The sequence below is a fragment of the Danio rerio genome, chromosome 8, assembly GCF_049306965.1.
Source record: "Danio rerio strain Tuebingen ecotype United States chromosome 8, GRCz12tu, whole genome shotgun sequence".
NCBI lineage: Eukaryota > Metazoa > Chordata > Actinopteri > Cypriniformes > Danionidae > Danio > Danio rerio.
In genome coordinates this window covers 20377050-20398760 of record NC_133183.1, presented here as the reverse complement: position 1 = coordinate 20398760, position 21711 = coordinate 20377050, and the positions used below count along the sequence as shown (strand labels likewise).

At 34.6% G+C, this 21711-nt stretch overlaps 1 protein-coding gene across 9 annotated transcripts; it reads left to right on the top strand.

Annotated features, from left to right (window-relative positions):
• Nucleotides 1-818: 818 nt before the first annotated feature.
• nexn (nexilin (F actin binding protein)) lies at nucleotides 819-21132 on the top strand. 9 transcript variants are annotated; one of them, NM_001083855.2, is given in 15 exon segments: nucleotides 819-923; nucleotides 2673-3044; nucleotides 5777-5968; nucleotides 6372-6456; nucleotides 6578-6726; nucleotides 11708-11908; nucleotides 12021-12200; nucleotides 14544-14732; nucleotides 15435-15626; nucleotides 16550-16597; nucleotides 19009-19203; nucleotides 19285-19506; nucleotides 19588-19776; nucleotides 19934-20297; nucleotides 20456-21132. In NM_001083855.2, coding segments are annotated over 14 exon segments (2586 nt in total). In that variant the 5' UTR covers nucleotides 819-923; nucleotides 2673-2678; the 3' UTR covers nucleotides 20470-21132.
• The last annotated feature ends 579 nt before the right edge of the window (nucleotides 21133-21711 follow it).

Below are 21711 nucleotides of genomic sequence, written 5' to 3'. Positions count from 1 at the left end.
TGGTCATAAAAAGATGGATATGGTCAGCAACAGTTTAACTTTTTTAGGTGTACCTAATAAAGTGGCCGGTGAGAGTATTTGTGTTGTTGTTTTTTTAATTACAAAACAAAAAAGACTATGTTTTTAGCATATAACATGAATTTACAGTATATGTGCACCGTATTAAAGATAAGTGTACAGTAAATTACATATACAGTATTTATAGCAAAAAACTGGTTTGATTTACTCAGTAGTACAGTATAATTTAATATAGTCTACAGTGAGGTGTTTTATGTTCAGTTTTAAGTAAAGCATTATGTAACCTGGCCAATGTCACGTGACATAATTTAACATCTGTAGTCCTGTGTTGTTACCTGTATGGCACAAAATGTAATTCAATAATAAAAGCTTTTATTAACACTCAAAATCATGGTGCTGTTTTTTTATTATAGCCATGTGAATAAAGGCTTTTTAACTTTTTTAACTTTTGACACTATTAAAACCATTAGACCTAACCATTAGTAAAATATACAAACAAAAACATGTTCAGTCCGCATGAAACTATCATTCGTAAATATATATATATGCGTTACTTTAAACAAACGGTAAACGAGTGACTAATTAATCACTTACAGGTAAAGTGTGTCGTTAACAAACGGTAAATAACGATTATAGTGTCAAAACGATTATAAATTGGTGTAGAAGACGATGAGAGTCGGAGATAAGCAGACATATGTGGTGCGACAGCTGAGGCCGTCAGCCGGTGGCGCGTGTGGAATGCGGTAGATGGAGAGGGGCACGGATATTTTTATGGAAAGCGCCCACCGACACCCGACTGCGCTCATTTGACTCTCTGTCGCACGGGAAGAGAAGACTAAAACTGTTCTTTGGGGATTTAGATATTATCTTATGAAAAACAAAGGGAGAATATCACTCTAAACAAGGTAAGGTTTGTATTTTTTAAGTTATCGTTTATATAAATAATTTAATAAACCCTCTGGAGGTCAAAAAAATGTTCAAAAGGGCAAGATATGCGGATGATGGCCTGCTTTATGGCCGACCTCATTTCTTCACTTCACTTGCTGAAAATCGTCTATTGTGAAGGGATATTTTATGTCATCATTATATTCAAATTATTTTATTAATTAATGTTTAGAGAAGATCGTTTAAAATGAGAAATAACACATTAAAAATGCTAAATATCTAAATATTGAAAGGTCTTCTTCATATATCTGAGAAATTACTGAAAAGTACATTATTCGTTCGACAATGTTTAGGTTCCATTCTTTGAAATACTACCTAAAATAAAAAAAATTTCAGCAGCTAACAAACTCTGAAAGCAACTTAAGAAGGATGGTACACCTGATAATGAAAAATAGCTCATTAATTTTCTCTCACTTGTTCAAAACCTATTTTAGTATGTACTGTAATTGGATATTTTCAGATATCAGATATTTTCAATATCAGATATATTCAGATTTTTGAAGAATGCTGAAATGCCTTGTTGTCTTCCACAGGGAAAAAAAGACTATAAATCAATTGGTGACACTTACCAGCATTCTTCAAAATATATATTTTTTTTTCAACGAAAAAAAAGGAAACTCAAACTGGTTTTGAACAAGTGAAAGATGAGTAAATGATGACAAAATTGTTATTTTTGGGTGAACTATCATTACGTTTAACTGCTAATACAGATGGCTGTCTATAATGACATTTATGTGTATGAATGGATGTTTAGAACACACCATATCTTATAAGTTTTATACACTGTAAAAATCCTGGTTGCCTCAAATTTTTAAGCTGAATCAAATTAATTATTGAACTTATATTATGTTCAACTGACTTAAAACAGCTTGCATAACTAATAAAATTAAGTTAGAACATGATTAACTTAGTAAAACAAGTTACTTAAAAACATGCTGTCATGACTAATTATTCAGATAATTTTTTACAGCGTAAGAAAAATGCATACTTTTAAAGAGACAATGCATTCAAGTGGTGACATTGTTTGGGGGGCCATGTTGTCTTCGTCATGCTCTAAAAGCGAGGTGTGATTGCACTAGTTGTGTTATATATGAATAGCAGAGTGACCATGCGTCGGAATTTAGATTATTCCACATGCAGTCATGCCTAAAATTATGTTTTTCTGTGCTGCATGGTTTAATGCTGCTCTTTTCGTATTCCAGTTTGAATGAATGATGTCAGATGTTGAACCTTTGAAATGTAAAGATTTCATTTCATAACATGCATAAAGTGGATAACACATAACACACACATACATACACATACAAATAAAGTAAATATCTTAGTTCTAGCCAAACTGACTGACAAACAAAACACATCTTGTATAAAGAAAGATGTAGAAATGAGTTGTTTAGTCAGGGGTCTCATGTGTGCCATCTGGGTGCTGACCTCTTCTTAGACTCGTATCTCCAGGTAAAAATAGCCCTAATCACATGCTGGACCCAGACTGGGTGTAAAATTAGGGCCTGTGAGTCCCATAAGTCTCTAGTGGAGGTCCCACACACATTCAGCTCATTTGTCCCTTTGTAGACCACCAACTAACACTTTACACACACTTAAAGCTGACATTTCTGTACATTTTAAAGATGTATAACCAAATAGCTGTTCGTTTGCAGTGGTCATTACTGTATGTCTATCTCCCAATGTCAGCTTCATCTATCTTACAACAGGGCAACATGACTGAAGTGATGAGCATGGCGGATGTGTCAACAGACACCCATATGAACAACACAGAAAGCATGAACGATATTGCTGATGTTGATTCAGAGAACACAGTTAATGAGGAAAATCACAAAGAAGAAACACACGACATGTGTTGTGCGCCTGAAGAGGTGGAGATGAACAGCGCGGCAGATGAACCAAAGGAGACAGAGTTACCCGAGAAGGAAAAGCCAAAACAGGAGACCGGCAGGGCGAGGAAACGAGAGAGAGTTCAGAAAACGAAAGAGGAAGACACCAGCCAGTTGGAGAATGAAGAAAAGGCTGATGAATCACATGATATAGATATCACAAATATGTCAGATGTGGCACTAAAACAAGAGGTAAAGTATGAAGAGGCTATCACAATATAGAAATTACACATGTAAATCAATATATTAAAAACAATTAAGTACAATAACTTCTAAAAATGCAAATGAATACATTTGGGTTAATCATTAACACCTATCTGTGCAATATGATGATACGCATATAAACTGTTAATGATTTTAGTAAATTACACAGTATTTAACTGTAATGTGAACTTTATTTTACTGTTGGACAGTTATACAGTATGTTACTGTATTTTAAAGTTGTATTGGGAAAATGACTGTATATTTTACTGTAAAGATATACAACATTGTAAATACATAGAGCAAAATAAATGGTGCTGCACTGTAAATGTAAATACAGTATTTTTGCTGTTTTACAATAAGTTACTGGCGAACTACTGCCCCAGTAAGTTACTGTAGATTTTACAGGAAATTGATAACAGCGTATGGTATGGACCAAACAAAAAGTCTGTGGTTTCATATGCTCTATCTTTAATTTCGTGCTGTCACAAAATAATTTTTTTTACAGTAATACATTTCCATTATTTAACCTAAAATAACACGCAATTCTGGTTATGCAGACAGAAACATGCATAACAGCATCGTGAGAAAGTAAAAATCCCGAAAGTACAGCGTTTAGATTTAGCATTTTATTTAGTAATATTTTAATTGTTTTTTACTTTTTAATCAAATATTTGCTCTGAAGTTCTAAATAAAGTAAGAACTATGAGCACAATGAGTACATATCTGAGTATTTACTTTGAAATGTAAAAAAAGAAATAGTCCTTACCCGTGGTCAAAGTATTTAAACAAAAAAGTTACAGAATTTACAGAAATTATACTATTTAATGATATATATTGTATATATCAGGATATGAGATGACTTACATTGTCAAATCACATTCTTGTCATATCACTAGCACTTTTACACTATTAACAAGTTTTCCAGTAACTTACTGTAAACTAATTACAGCAACAAAACTATACTTACATTTACATTTACAGTGTTGTATATCCTTACTGTAAATTACTTATAATGCAACTTTAAAATACAGTAACATACTGTAAAACGGTCTTACAGTAAAATTCAGTTCATATTAGGGCTGCACAATATATCGTTTCAGTATCTGCAATGTTCAGTTATGATTCAATAGTTAACTAGGTTTAGGTTTAAATTGTTTAGGACACATGAAAATTGTGTAGTTAATGCAAACCAATAAATGCAGAGTTTAACCAAAAAAGTTTATTATTTGCCTGTGTTTTTAAGGTCTGACACAAGAAATTTTTACCATTTTTAACTTTAATGAAGAATAATTTTTATTCGTTTATACAGTTAAGGCTGTTGCAGCGTTGTTTTAAATTTGATTATTCAAATTCTGCAACTTAATACTATTTTATTCCTCCCAATACCATAAAACACTGTTTATTTCACTGTTCTCTTTGGTTTTAATTAGTTAATAATTTTTAACATTACAATGCACGATTCATGTCTCTACAGAATCAGTCCAATCGATCTTAATGAATAAATTATTTCTATATTGCAGTTTAAGTCATCTGGTGAAATTGTATATATACTGCAATATTTGTCGCAGAAAAATAAAATATCGCAGTGCCTTATCATAGATCCAGCTCAATAAGGCGTAAGACGTGTTTGGTGTAACTTGTTGCTATTTTCTGACCAGCGCAACCCTAATTTTCACGTTTTAACCACATTGTTTAAATAGCAAATCAATTAGCGTGACTTTGTGGACTCATGGGTTTGCTGGTCTATAAAGGATGTGTGTATGAATGAAAGTAAAGGAGTAAAGAGTAAAAGTAAAGTAAAAAGAAAGTAAAGAGGCCGAATGGAGGAGGCTCATTCTTAATCCTCTTGCAGATATTTTTTTTTGCTAGTGAAGCATTCAGTTTGTTTATGCAGTTTTTTCCACTTACAATGTCTGCCATGTAAATAGCAAATGCACCATGGTGCGACGCAATTGAATCTTAAAGGCAATGAAAGATAAGTCTCTGTTTGGTTTAATGCCAATTATGCTCAAAACACACCCATAACTCATTAAGAGAATAAGCACAACCCTGTTAGACCATGTGCCGGGCTCAAACTGTATTTTTCCATCCTAAAAAAAAATTTAAAATAGCAAAAGTGGATTTGGATACACTCTTAATGCTTTTGCGCTTTAGACTTTGCGCCAGAATTTTAAAATAGGGCCAATAAATGATATTATATCGAATCGTGATAAAATGAATGCCAATAGCAATGATAAGCTCTGGACTTTTTACTCCATATTGATCTAAGAGTTAATCACACTGCAGAAATATGCAACAATAACAATCTAAAAGTATGTTGGTATTGGAGATGTACCGAATTTTCAGTCACCAAAAATTTATCTGCTGAAAATATGTTACGCCATTTAATGGGTCCTCTAATTTTTGTGGCTTCAGTCATTGTTGTGGTACTCTTTAAATCTGGAAGTAATAATAGCTTATATTGAAATACATATCGCTATCATTCAATATGGAAAATAATTATAGAGATAGCATTTTTGCCATATCGCCGAGCCCTAATGTACAGAAAAAGCTGTATTTAGTTGTATTTAACTTCAATTGTTTTAATACTTTAGACACTCTTTTTTGTCTTGGACTCATTTTTCACACGTATTTATTTTAATAATAAAAAAGACAATAACAAACTCTTTATTTCACTTTTAACACTCTCTTGCATGCCTCCTTTTCTCTTTCTTCGGAAGAAACTGCTCAAAACATCAAAGCCCGTACAGAGGAGTTACATTCCCAAGTTGGGGAAAGAGGATGTAAAGAACAAATTTGAGGCCATGCAGAAAGCTAGAGAAGAGAGAAACCAAAAGAGGAGTCAGGAAGAGCAGAAGAAGCGCAGAGAGCAGTACGTTAAAGAGAGAGAGTACGGCCGCAGGAAACAAATGGTCAGTAAAGAAACCCCCTTTATCACTTCATCCACTGACCACTCTGACACTAACAACACATCTTGAGCTTGATAGATGAAGATGAAGATGCTGCTTGCTGTGTATATGAAGTGTTAGAATAAGATCAAGCATGCATCAATACCCGATTCCAGATATTTAAAAGGACACACTCAACAAAAAAATCCTTTAATCAGTAAAACAGTCCCTGTGATGCTTGCCTGCTGCATGCAAACTCCACTGATCCCCTGCTCATGTCACGACTGACGGCCCAATCAGCATCCGCCTCTGTAGGTCATATGTGCCTGTGTCTTACAAGGATTAAGGTCTGCTTGCAACGACCAGCATGGTTTCTGATCCTGGATAAAAACGGCTAACCTCACAACAACTGTCGGATCCTCCACAGATAAAGGAGCTCCTTGCCTCTAGCGATGAAGAGGAAGAGGTGAAACCCACAAAGATAGAGAAATCCTATGTTCCCAAGATCACAGGTAGGGGCCAAACGGATGGGATTTCTGCATTTGACTTTGGGATTGAAGCGGAGCAATCATTGTAACAGCACTCTAATCCCACTATAAGCACCAACTGTCAGCTTTCTGTCTATTGACACAGGCAGCGTGAAGGGGAAGTTTGCCGAGATGGAGAAACAGAGGCAGGAGGAGGAGAGGAAGCGAACAGACGAGGAGAGGAAGAAGCGAGCCGCGCAGGAGGCCATCGAGAAGGCCAAGATCCAGAAGGAGTTGGCCAAGAAAGCCGAGGAGGTGAGGCAGTGTGTCAGGATAACAGACTAACATCCTGATACCGGGATGCTTTTAATGCGACTTGGCAGGCGGCTGCTTTATCAGGTCTACTATTAGAAAATCTCCAGCAAAGTATCTGTAATCACTCAGGTAATCCTCTGACATGGAATCTAAAGTGCTATTTTAAAAGCTGTCGTAGAAATGTATAGAAGTGTAATTAAATCCTGGAAAGGCTTGATCATGTAGAATCGCAATAACAGAACTCGAAATTATCTAGAAATCTCTCTTACTCTATACAGTATATGTACACAGTACATATATAGTAAGGGTGCACGATATTGGAAAAATCTAACACTGCGATATTTTTTTAACCTGCGATATGTATTGCGATATAAATACAATTTCACTAAATGAGTTTAATAACTATTTGGAATTTTTTTTTTATCATTTTAGATTGTTTGGGATGATTCTGTAGGGAAGTACATATGCATAAAATATAATAAATATTCTATTGGCATAGATAAATTCAATAAAAAAAGAGATACCAATTAAATAAAGAGCGTTTGATTACAATTTTTTTCGATGAGTCTAAATGTATTCAGGGGTAATTGAATATTTGAAAAAGCAAATAAAATAGTAATTGAATAATCAAACAAAATAATACAGCATAGTTATCGTTTTATTAACATTTAAATAGCTATTCATTTGTTAAAGTTAAAAACTGTACTATTTCTTAGGCCTGAGTGCTTTAAAAATTGTCACACAGTCACAGGCCTTAAAAAACACTTGTGAAATAATAAATTATAATCCAGACTTAACATTGTGTATACTCGTGATGTGACATTTGAGAATGAATGATCACATTGCGCTATCATTGCAGAAATGATATATTGTGCAGCCCTAATACATATATAGTGCACAGCATATTTGAGTACACCCCATTATGAAAATATTTTTATCCATTTCTCAGTAAATACAGGTAATATGTTTGGTGCATTTAAACAGAACAGATTTATTAAACAGATGTATTTATTAAAATAATAATTTAGTCACCTAACATCTTTATCAATAGAAAGATAATGTGTTTAAATTCAAGCAAAATATTGCAAACAAATATTAATTAACTAAATTTTGTATATTTTTTCTTTCTTTTGATTTTTTTTTTTTTTAATTTGGACTTAATATCTTTCATAGCATATACATTTGGCTGTACTCCTTTTTAAACCGTTATCATAAGATTTTTTGTTAGATTAGCTCCAGATTTGGCTTCAGTACTGACTAATCTGATGCATATGCACACATATAATATTGTAAAGCTTCCTATAGAAAATCTTAATTTAAAAGAGAGATCAGTGAGGGCTGTACTTATACAGTATATGCTAAGCACTTAATACTAGGGCTGAACAATATTGGAAAAATTTGACATTGCAACATTTTTTTCTCTGTGATATATTTTGCGATATAAATGCAATTTCACCAGATGACTTTAATAGCTGTATTTACCAAGGCATTATTTTAGATGATTTTAAAAGGGAGTGAAATATAAATATATTTTTATGTCATTTATTATACACATGTGATAAACAATCTGCAGTCATAAATAAACACAATAGTGCATACTGTATATCGCAGTGAAATAAACCATACGGTTTTCTAGAGAGAGTAACGGAAGTTGAATATTCAACATTTGCATAGTCTTCATCATATCAATTATTCAATAAAATTAATCCTTGTTAGACTTCTTTATGCTCAAAATGCTTTAAATTCTTTTAAAATGCTCACAGAGTCATGGGCCTTAAAAACACATGAAGTTATTGTGGTTCAATTCTGCAGTGTCTCCACAAATCTAGTGTGTTTTACCTCTGGTTTTTGGACAACTATAATCCCAACTCAACATTGCATATCCTGCGATGTCACTATAGCGGACACAAACATTGCGATATGGATTTTTTGGCCGATATCAATAACCAATAAGATTTGGAGGCCGATAACCGATATATTAGCCGATAAATATAAATATTTCAAATTTATATAAATATTTTTATACAGTGAACAATTAATTTTATTTTAAAAACTTCATAAAAGTATAAACTGATCTTAAGAACTAAATGGCCTACTTAGTTTCAAAATTGCAAGGTGATATAGGCCTATAATCACGATTTCACATAAATCAGCATGCCAAAAAATAAATACTTTCTTTTTCTTCATATAGCAAATTAACATGCAACTTGACTGTTGCATTAAAATAATAGGTTTAAACCAGAATACACAATGATACTCTATCAAACATATCTACAATGATACGGAATTTACTTATTATTAACGCACAGCAATACCACACAAAGAAAGATTGGACTTTGAAGGAATATACAATGTCAGGAAAACTCCATTGTACAGCAGCCGAACTGGACACTTTATGTCTATGGACAAGTCTGAATTCATGTTCAACCCACACATGCGCAAGGCGGGCAGTTCTGTTAAATTACGTAATCTATCTGCTTAAAGATATCGGCTTAATTTTTTTTTTTAGCATTTATCGGTCGATATCGATATGGCCACCAATATATGGTTCATCCCTAGCGATATTGATGCTCAAACGATATATTGTGCAGCGTTACTTAGTACACATAGTTATATGTTCTCCAATTCTCTGGATTTACTTGATTTATTATATATGGATTTGTTAATAATTGTAATAATTTATAAAGGTCTGATAACTTCTCTTTCAAATTTTAGATAAGAATATTGTAATTTAGTTTTTTTTTCTCCAGAAAATGACAATTTGTCAGAAAAACAAATGTTTTGAATTGTTGTGACATTTAATTTTTAAATTGGGAAGAACTATCATTATGTAATTAAGTTTTACTAAAACACATAACTATAAATAGGATTCAGACACATTTTTACTGTAAAAATTCTATGACTTTTTCAGTACTTTCAAGTCGATTTTCATGACCTAATGTTTCATGTAATTTCTACATTTATGTGGTAAATCATTAGAAACGTTTAAATTTATTACAGCATATCATAAAACATGCAATAGTTTCAATTTATTTTTATATCTATGTAAAATAGATGATGCTTACACAGCACTAATAATGTGAGAGCATATTTTTGGCCAAGAAAAGAAAATAATTAAAACAACTAACCTCCATTCCAATATACAGTTATTTGTATTAACTAATTTTAGATAATCTTATAGTTTGTTAAACTAGTAATAGGTAAAACCCATTCTATTATAAAGCTGGAATCGCATTGCAATTTTCACTCAATAAACTTCCATTATTAGGCATGCCAATGCGGCATGAATTCTTACCTGCGAAACCATATCAGGTGATTGCGTGAGACCAATAGAAAAATCATTTAAAATAAGAAATTTAAAATATGAAATATATAAATATGAAAAATAAGAAATATGTAAAATATATATTTTTTATTGTCTAATTATATGGTTTAACCAAACAACTTTTCGCAGTGCCAAATGACGTTAAAGTTCTAGTGTGACCGCAGATTAAGTCATTTTGGACAAAAATGTCTGCTAAATGAATAAATGTAAATGTAATTTCCATGACTTTTCCAAAACCTTGTGGTTTTTTTTCTGTTTTTCCAGGCCTGAAAAATGCCATGTCTAAATTTTGTGACTTTTCCAGGTTGTCCATGACCGTATGAACCCTGTATAAAATGCAAATCATAAATCCAAAGAGAATTTACAATTTTTATATTTACATACAGTTAAATTAAGACTTATTAGCCCCTCTGAATTATTAGACCGCTTGTTTATTTTTTCCCCAATTTCAGTTTAACGTACAGATTTTTTCAACACACATCTAAACATGACAGTTTCAATCACTCATTTCTTATAACTGATTTATCTTTGCCATGATGACAGTTAATAATATTTGACTAGATTTTCAAGACACTTCTATACAGCTTAAAGTGACATTTAAAGGCTTAACTAACTTTATTAGGCTAACTATGCAGGTTAGGGTAATTAGGCAAGTTAATGTATAATGATGGTTTGTTCTATAGACTATCAAAAAATATAGCTTAAAAGGGCTAATAATTTTGTCCCTAAAATGGTGTTAAAAAAATTAGTAACTGCTTTTATTCTAGCCGAAATAAAACAAATAAGACTTTCTCCAGAAGAAAAAATATTATCTGACATACTGTTAAAATTTCCCTGCTCTGTTAAATATCATTTGGAAAATATTTTAGAAAGAAGAAAAAAATTCAAAGGGGGCTAATAAATCTGACTTCAACTGTATATTCTTTAAATATAAAGTCTAAGTTACTATAAGTACATATATACCATTTTTAACACTGACATTATCAGGAAATACTGTAAATCTTCATATTGTAAGATTACATGACACTGGAGGCTGGAGTGAAGAAAATGTAGCTGTCACCAGAGAAATAAATTACATTTATTATGTTATTTTAAATGCAATAATGTTAGAAATTATTACAGTTTTTTTTACTAATACAAATAAATACACCCTTGGTGAGACTTTAAAAAAACATCTGTAAAAATAGCTGAATAATATGTAAAATATGTGCAAATGGCGCACTATTCATTACAAAGGCATTTCAATTCATATACAACATGGAAGTGGTTGTTAAATTTAGGAAGAATGCCACACTTTCTGGAGCCAGGGTTAATAAGCATGAACAACATGTGACTGGCAACTGTTTCCCACACCACTTGCTGGCTGTGCTCTCCGGCTGAATTAGCGGTCCCCTATCTCTGTCTAGTATGACACAAAAGAACACAACTGCTCCAGAAGAATGTCTTCTGCTGTCAGGCCTTATCTGAAGCCTGTCTGGATGTTTGACTGCAGTAATGTTGCAGGTCAAATATTAACGCAATCATTTGTTTTTGCTTCAGATTAGACCCCACATTTGTTTCTGATTTTATGAAAAACAGGAAGTTAACATTTCATCATATTTTAAATGATAAAACCGGCATTTTATCCGTCGCTTCTATAATTCTGCTTTTTCGCAGGAAGGTGATGACAGTCTTTTGGTGCGAGTGGTGCCTGCGAAATCGCAGAAACAACCAGGAAGAATCAAAATCAACTTCGAGGACATGGAGAAGAGCCGAGAAGAGGAACTAAAGAAACGAACCGAGGAGGAGAAGATGAAGCGGTATGATGAAAACCGGCGGTCCGTCCGAGAGTCTAAACGTCGCTCCGTTGTTGAACAGGTGAAGGAATTTAAATAGCAATGTGGACTGTACTATAAAAAATGTTTTTTGTTTTGACAACGTATGAAAAAATGACACACTTTTGACTAAAAAACTTCAATGTTTAAAAAAGCTGGACGATGGAGAGCCTCAACCCAAAGAGAAAGAGCAGGTGACTCCTGGAAAATTGCGTCTGACCTTTGAGGAACAGGAGAAAGAGCGACAGGAACAGCAGAGAAAACAGGCGGAGGAAGAGGCCCGGCGAAGACTGGAAGAAGAAAGAAAAGCTTTTGAAGAGGCCAAGCTGGGCATGGTGGGTTAATTTTGTAAAAAAAATTACATTTGGGGATTTAAAGGGTTAGTTTACTCCAAAACTCAAAATCTGTCATCCCTATTTACTCACCCTCATCACTACATCATTCCTATCAATAACACAAATAAAGTTATTTTTAATCAAATAAATTCAGGAAACCCATTTCCGACGCGGTGGCGCAGTAGGTAGCACGTTCGCCTTACAGCAAGAAGGTCGCAGGTTCGAGCCTTGGCTGGGTCAGTTGGCATTTCTGTGTGGAGTTTGCATGTTCTCCCCGTGTACGTGTGGGTTTCCTCCGGGTGCTCCGGTTTCCCCCACAGTCCAAAGACATGTGGTACAGGTGAACTGGGTATGATAAAATTGACCGTAGTGGATGAGTGTGTGTTTGTGAATGACTGTGTATGTGTTTCCCAGTGATGGGTTTCAGCTGGAAGGGCATCTGCTGCGTAAAACATATGCTGGATAAGTTGGCGGTTTATTCTGCTGTGGCGACCCCAGAATAATAAAGGGAATTAGGCCGAAAAGAAAATAATTGAATGAATAAATTCAAGAAATTTCTGTGCCTTGATTTATTTTTATTTATTTTTGAATCAAACATTTTGAAGTCAGAGTTGTAGAATTGACCTTCAATGCAGAAAAGAGGGATAGAAATCTCTGTAAACACACCATAAACTTTACCCAATCTTGTTTTAGGACAATATTAAAAACTTTTTTGATCCACCTTAAATATTGACCACTATAAACTATAAGCGTTTTTTTTTTTTCACAATAGTTTGTCTGGCTTCAAAAGTTTCAAAAATCATAAACACTGCATTAGTTCATGCGAGCAGATGTACTAAATAATGTAAAATAAGAATTTATTCATTATTTTATGCAGAACATTTGTGGAAAATAACCTTAAAGTTCCCGTGAAGTACTTTGAAACATGCATTTTTATTTGAAGTTTGACATAATCTCAACTGAACCATAAAGAGAGGGTGGGACATAGTGTAGCTCCTCCCCTTTAAAAAAAAACAGCCAATAGCATTTTGTTTAATCACCGCTCTGCCACTGATAGTGGTGGAGCACAAGCGTATCAAATGTGAAGTGTCTTGGAGAAGGCGGGGTATATCTCAGATATAGAGAGCATTTGATTGGGTATGATTTGAGGAGAAACTGCAGTATTAGGAGACGTAAAAAAAAACATTAATCCATTTAGGCGAAGTGACTTACTTACATGTTTATATCAGTTTTATATCTCCGTTATATAAGCGTGAATTTTGTTACTGTTTTAATGTAAACTAGCCTATAGATATCCTAAAAACAAACAATACTGATACTTACATCTAAAAAAAACTTTATTTTAATTTAATGAGACCTTTAAGACCAATTAGATACAAAATACTCAAATGTTGTTCAGTAAAGGGCACCTATGATCCAAAAATAACTTTTGTAAGCTGTTTGGACAACTTTGATCCAAATCCCTGCAATTTCAACATGTCTCTGTAGAAATAAGCATAATCATATCCACAAGGCAGCACTTGCACAATGCAATTAGGATTAAAAGATCTGTTCAGCACTCTGTGATCAGCTGCACCTCAGGAATAAGTTTTACAAGTTTAAAAGTTTTTAAAACAATGCATGTGTGTAATAAAGACAGTAAAATTGCTGTAATTCATTCATAGTGTCAGTACACTTATAAAAGAAGATGCTTCAATCCTGGTTTGTGAACTGATTTTGTACATTAACATAAAGCATATCCATTACATTTGCCATGCAAAAACAGTGCAAAGGTTTGTGTGTGCGCACTCGTGTGACATTGTGGGTGACTCATCGTTGCAGAAAGGCTTGAATTAACTTCACAACAAATATATCAAAAAACATTGTTACAGTTCTAACTGTAGTAAGGTAGATCTGCTTCATCATTGTCTGTCACTGTGCTGTTTATATACATACACTGTGGCTCGTGGGAACGGTGGGCGGAGATAACCACAGTAGCTCATTTGCATTCAAGTATACAGCAAACAAAAACAGCTATATATGTCAATATACAATAATATGTCCTAACAGCTCAAATATCCCAGATTCAGAAAGATATAATAAATAATCTGATAGGTATTTTGAGCTGAAACTGTACAGACTCATTCTGGAAACACAAAAGACTTAAATCTTGAAAAAGGTAAATAGGTGCCCTTTAAGTTAGTTCTGAGGGAAGCTCTAACATTTGATTGCGTACATACACTTTGTTTTCTATGTATTAATTTACTTGAAAATGAAACATATATATGTGACGCTTATGCTAATTGAGCAAATTGTGTGCACTGCTAATGTGTATTTTGAATAATAATGCACTGTTAATCACAGGGTCAGGAAGATGAGGACACTCAGGACACACATGGAGAGAAGGAAGAATTCAGACCAGGAAAACTTCGACTCAGTTTTGAAGAGCTGGAAAGACAGAGGCTGGAAGACGAACATAAGCGGGTTGAGGAAGAGAGGAAAAGACGCATTGAAGAAGAAAGAAAGGCCTTTGCTGAGGCCAGAAAGAGCATGGTCAGTTTGTGTGCTCGTAAAAAGTTACAATAGTAAAATGATGATTAGTTGATTGTTTGTTCAGTGGCTAAGAGGGTAGCACTTCCACCTCACAGACAGAAGGTCGCTGGTTCGAATCCCGGCTTGAACCAGTTAGCATTTTTGTGTGGAGTTTGAATGTTCTCCATGTATTCGCATGGGTCTTCTATGTGCTCTGGTTTCCCCCACAGTCCAAAGACATGCTGTATAGGTGAAGTGAATGAACTAGTGGATGTGTGTGAATGTGAGAGTGTATGGGTGTTTCCCAGTACTGGGTTGTGGCTGAAAGGGCATCCGCTGCATGAAACAAATGCCAGAATAGTTGCACTCATTTCGCTGTGGTGACCTCTGACAATAGAGACTAAGCCGAAAGAAAATAAATGTTTGTTTGTTTGGAAACCATGCATACTTTATCAGTGTGACCTTCTGATATCATAATTTTAGCATGATTCCTCTTTATTGGAGAGACCCGCACAATACTAAACAGACATAAATTGCTCAGTATGATAACAAAACTGTCATCAACAAGCATGCAAGACATATTCGGCTTTCAATATAACACCTACGATCGAAAATCAGAGAGATAAGGCTTTGTTGACTTGGCAAAGTTAAAGATGTCAGCCGGATGCCAGATCAAACTTTTGACTAACTAATTTTGCGCAAACATAATCTATTCACTCGCAGGTTATAAATAGTGACGATGACATCCTGCTGGCCATGATCAACTCAGACGGGGCCAAACCCGGGAAGTTGGCCATTAGCTTTGAGGATTTGGAAAGACAGAGACAAGAAGAGGAGCAGAAACGCAAAGAGGAGGAGGCCAAGCGACGCCTGGAAGAGGAGAAAAGACTCTTCGCTGAAGCTCGAAAGAGCATGGTAGGACATGCACGAGATGTGTAACATGCTGCATTTGTTCATGTGCAGTGTGTTTGCATGCACTAACTCATTTAATGCATTTATATTTAACATACAGTGCTCAACATATAATACACCGCTCACAAATCTCTCATTTAATTAATATTTTCTATAGGAAGCTTTAAAAAATTAAAATTTGTGCAGAAACATTAGATTAGCCAATACTGAAGCCTAATCTGGAGCCAATCTAACAAAATAACTTTTAATAACAGAAAAAAATTTGTACATCCAAATTTAAATATTAGGGACAAATATTAAATAAAATATTTTAAAAATAGCAAAGTTTAAGAGAAACCAAAAATGTATCAAATTTTGTTGAATTTGTGTAATTTTTAAAAATATTTTGCATTAATTTAAATGTGTTATCTTTCTATTTTTAAAGATTCTGTGACTAAAATAATATTTTAATAAATATATCAGTATAATAAATCTGTTTTGTTCAAATGCACACAAATACATTACCTATGCTCACTGAGAAATGGATAATGGGGTGTACTTATTTATGTTGAGCACTGTAATTGTACCAGTGAAAATATATATTTGCTGTTCTGCTGTATAATAATAATAATAATAATAATAATAATAATAATAATAATAATAATAATAATAATAACAATAATAATAACAATAGTTTAAACATTTTTTTCAAGGCTATGCATGCTTATTGTAATTTAATCTGCTCATAATATTTATATCATTGAGCACATGTGATTTAGCTAATAGCTCATAACCATTGTCCATTTCAGCACATTAACTTACTTTAGGACTCTAACGACAGTATATATATTAATGTAAGCATAACTCATATTTAAATGACCAGTGTGCTCACATGGTATACCTGCTGCAGTGCTTGTTTGTTATGCTTTTCACGTTGTGTCTTTAAGAGCCCTGGAGTGGATCAGGATAATATGACTGGATGTGGAGATAAAGAAGTAAGAATCTTTTTATCAAACAGAATCTGACATCCTGATAAAGAGAAGCATTGCTACAATGACTGATTACAGTGCATAAATAGTGAAGCTTTGACATTAAAATTCAACTGTTTTCTTACTAAACAAGTCTGAAAAGGGTCATTTACATAGCATTCATTACTCACTAATTTACTTTAGCATTTATTTGTCTCATTTTGCTTTGTGAGTTTTGTCTTTGCTAATAGTCACAGACTGAGTGATAAGCTATAGTGCTTTGCACCAGGCAATCACGATTTTTATGTTTTAACTGATTAAAGACAGAAACGTCACGTCATCTTAATGATTAACTGTTTCAGTTCATTTTTCTTTCTGGTATGGATTTCAATTTCAAACATGTCGATTCTTAAATACTACATTTTACACAACCCTATAAAATAATTACCACAAACACAAAAACATATTCAGAGAGCATTTTTAAGTTATCAAAACATTATTTCTGAATGTTCTCTGAATGTTTAAATTATGGCTGCACAATATATCGTTTCAGCATTGATATCACAAAGTGCTGCAATAGTCACATCACAAGTATATGCAATGTCCAGTCTGAATTGTAGTTGACCAGGAGCTACACAACTGTATTTAATTACAGTATTTTTATGACATTTATATGATTTATGCAAAAAAAAAAAAAATTCTTACCTGAAAATGTTGTCTTGTTTCTAGTCTAAATATCTACAGTACATTTTAAAGCGAAAACAAATTTCACTTACCCTGTGCACTGGCAGATAATTTCCTTAAAACAAGCAAAAAACTCTTTTTTCCCCACTTATTTCTTTTGATGATGAAAACGAAATAATATTTTACTTGGTCTTTTTCTTTTTTCTTTTTTTTTTATATTTAGACTAGAAACGAGACAAAACAAAGTAAGATTTTTTTCTTTTTGCATTTTTATTATTCAATTTCTGTAGCTTAATACTGGTAGACTCTCCAGAAAAAGCATCAAGTAGTGCTATTCAAACTGACATGTGAAACTGTATTCATATTAGGGTTGCACGATTTACCGGTACTATTGTAGTATCGTGATATTATGGCTCCAAAATACAGCAGGTGCCACTTTAAATTGCAAATGGTAGTATCGTCATTAACGGTCTATCTACAATAGAAAATGTTGCATGTGGAAAGTCTCTAAAATGCTCACATGCTTGTGCAACAAAAGACCATTTTATTTGAATAGTCTGTGGAGCACTTTAAGGTTGCAAAACTGTGTGGAATTCACACCTTTTGAGGTAGCCAGCTGCACATTTTCTGACGCTTCAGTTGGAACGCACATCTGATCAGTTCATTATTGTTCCTGTCGATAAGATTTAGCAGCTACAACAACCACGACAATCTCTTTAAAAGAACAACTCACAAAGTGAAATTCTGAATTACTTTGGATTCTTACCTGAAAAAAAAAACAATAGATGAAAAACCCAAAAGAGCAACATTGAAACTATTTTTGACCACTTCATATAAACTATTTTTGACCACTTCATATAGCCTAATTTCCTCTTTTTGTAACGAATTTCATTCTGTATAATTTCTATCTTTATTTTAATGTATTTTTATGTTGGTCAGTTATCTACAAAATAAACAACTAATGCATTTTAGGTGAAGTGATGTGCAAATTCTTTTTTTTTTTTTCTCGATAATAAGGGACTTATGAATTCAATTCAAGTATTACAACATATAAAATATAATATTTCTGACAAGTTTCTTTATTTCATAGATTTGAGTTATGAAATACAGTATTACAATACTACTTAGTATCATGATACTTCAGCTGGTATAGTATCGAAATGTGAATGAATGGTCTCGCGACATCCCTAATTCATATGAAAAATATTTATCGCAGAAAATTTAAATATTGTAATATCAGATTTTTGCAATATATGTGTATATTTACAATTTGCAATGTGTATATTGCAATTTTAAATGTAAATTGAGTAAACACTCCATTTTAGAAATGCATAGTTAATAATATGGCAATCTTACATTTAAATGGTCTCTGAACAAGTTCTGTAAGTAAGTTTTAACATTTAGAAAATGTTAGATGAGAGTCTAACTAAATGTTTCAGAAAAAAGCTCCATGAAATGCCCATAAATAATGTTTTTGTCATAACATTTTGAGAACTATTATTAAAGGCCAGAGTACTCTGGATAAACATTCTGTAATTGTTACCAGAAGAATCGTTGTTGAAAACTTTGACAACTTTGGCAGAATATTGTATTTTGAAAACATTTCCTGTTAGCTTTGCACATTGTATTTCACGCTTGTTTTAATAACACATTGGCATGTTCAGTTCCTATTCTGAAAAACACTGTTTGCATAAACAATCTGTAAAAATCACAGTACACGCCATTCACTGATGAAGTGTGTCTTGTTCTTATAGGTGCTGGATGAGGATGAAACTCTGGTGCGCACGGAGTCACAGGAAGGATTGCACCCAGGAAAGCTTGAGATCAACTTTGAGGAGATGCTGAAGATGAAGGAGGAGACAGAGCGCAAGCGCAAGCAGGAGGCCAGACGGCAGAAAATGGAGATGGAGAAGAAAGAGTTTGAACAGTTGAGACAAGAGATGGGCGAGGTCAGCTTTGCCAATCAATTAATCATTCACTTTTCAACTTGCTTATGTGTTTATTATTAAAATTCCCGTGCTTTGATTCAGGAGGAGATTAATGAAAGCTCTGAGGTGGTGAGCGCAGAGTACGAGGAGCTAACCAAGTTAAAGCGAACTGGCTCCATCCAGGCCAAAAGCCTGAAATCCAAATTTGAGAAGATCAAGCAGCTCACAGAGGAGGAGATCCAGAAAAAGATCGAAGAGGAGCGAGCAAGACGGAAAGAAATTGATGAGCAAATCAAGGAGAGAGAGGCTGAGCGCTGTCAGGAGGTAAAAGAACAAGGGAATGCCTCAGTTTTTAATTCAAGCTAAAGAGCTTTGAAATGAAGAGTTTTCCTCGTTCTTCCACAGGATGAAGATGAGGACAAAACATCCCCAGCTAAAGCAGAAGACGTCCCGTTCAGACAGAAAGTGGACATGCGTGCACGGTTCGAACAAATGGCAAAGGCCCGAGAAGAGGAGCAGAAGAGAAAAATCGAAGAGCAGAAATTACAAAGGATGCAATTCGAGCAACAGGAAATTGACGCCGCTCTCCAAAAAGTAAACCTCTCTTGGGCTGCTTTGTTTAAGAGCTAAATGGCGGACCTGCATGGACATGATGTCAACAATAATGCATGACAAAGCTGCATGCCTGTGATTTCTGTTGTTGTGCTGTATTTTTTCCCAGTGTGAAACACTTTGTCATGTGTCTTGTCAGAAAAAGGACGAAGAGGAGGAAGAAGAGGGAAGTATTATCAATGGGTCTGCTGCCTACGAGGACGAAGAGGACCATGCCAGGTCGGGTGCTCCGTGGTTCAAAAAGCCCCTGAAGAACCAGTCTGTGGTTGACGCTGAGCCTGTGCGGTTTACAGTGAAGATCACGGGGGAACCCAAACCAGAGGTCACCTGGTGGTTTGAGGGTGAGCCGCTGCCAGACTCTGAAGATTATCAGTACATCGAAAGAGGTGAAACCTACTGCCTGTACCTGCCGGAAACGTTCCCGGAGGATGAAGGAGAGTACATGTGCAAAGCCGTCAACAGCCGAGGCACCGCCGCCAGCACCTGCATTCTTACCATTGAAAGTAAGCTGCTCTCCGTGTCAACTAACCAACTGCATGCTGGGATTTCCTATGGCGTCACTAACCATGAATGGATCGCATGCTTCATTTCAACTCGGTTCCTCTTCTTCTTCTTCTTAATCAAACTGTGTCTCTCTGTCTCGTTGTCTTTCTCTTTCCAGCTGAGGACTACTGATGCTCTCCTTCTCTGGACTTTCCCAGACTTTTTTTCCTTTTCTAAAGTTCATTTCTCACGGTAGGGCCAAAAACCGAGGAGGAAGGAGCGGTGTTTCTTTTTTTTTTTTTTGCCATTCCTCCCAAAGATACGCTCAATGATGAAGTGCAATCTGTTGTTTACATTAGATGCTGCACTTACTGTTAACAAAACAAAAAAAAACTCCGTATTTGGGATGAATTTGTGCCAAAACACAGATACCGTTCCCATGGTCTTCAAACGTAGCATAGTTGAACCTAGTTAAATACATTTTATCATGAACGACATATACCCACTGTGATGCTGAGGAAGGTTTTCATACCTACGTTATTGAATGAATGAGAAGTAACTTTAGTTTGATTTAGTGTCTGTAAATGGGGCTGTGGTTACATTTTTAAAATTCCGTTAAGCACCTCTGTTCAGGCTCAGATGTTTGTTTTTTCCACATTGTGATCTGAGTTTGACAGTTTTGAGTAAAAATGTACACATGGAGCTTTGATAACCCCAAATGTTTTTATGTTTCAAATTACAATGTAGTTAAGGTAATGTATGGACTGTGTATGTAGGCTAGCAAGATGTGACTTTAGGTTTTAGGCAGAATGTTTGTGGTATGTACAAAATTCTAATAAAATTCATCAACTTTGAGTGGTGTTGGCTGTTTTTATGTTACTTTTTTTCTGTGAAAAGACTCTATAAGGGGTCTTGCACTCATAGCATATACACTCACCGGCCACTTTATTAGGTTCACCTTACTAGTACCTTGTTGGACTGCCTTTTGCCTTCAGAACTGCCTTAATCCTTCATGGCATAGATTTAACAAGGTACTGGAAATATTTTGTCAGAGATTTTGGTCCATATTGACATAATAGCATCACACAGTTGCAGATTTGTCAGCTGCACATTCATGATGCGAATCTCCCGTTCCATCAAATCCTAAAGGAGCTCTAATGGATTGAGATCGGGTGACTGTGGAGTCCATTTGAGTACAGTGAACTCATTGTCACGTTCAAGAAACTAGTTTGAGATGACCACCAGCCTGAACCATTGATACAAGGCAGGATGGATCCATGCTTTCATGTTGTTGATGCCAAATTCTGACCCTACCATACAAATGTTGCGGCAGAAATCAAGACTCATCAGATCAGGCAATCTTCTATTGTCCAATTTTGTTAAGCCTGTGCGAATTGTAGCCTCAATTTCTTGGATAGGAGTGGCACCCGATGT

Bases quoted from the DNA above. Each gene is read 5' to 3' on its own strand.
- nexn (XM_073909776.1), top strand. From the start codon at position 2,679: ATGACTGAAGTGATGAGCATGGCGGATGTGTCAACAGACACCCATATG. The intron at 19,204-19,284 runs GTCAGCTTTGCC...GCTTTGATTCAG, and splicing joins TGAGACAAGAGATGGGCGAG to GAGGAGATTAATGAAAGCTC. The intron at 19,777-19,933 runs GTAAACCTCTCT...GTGTCTTGTCAG, and splicing joins TTGACGCCGCTCTCCAAAAA to AAAAAGGACGAAGAGGAGGA.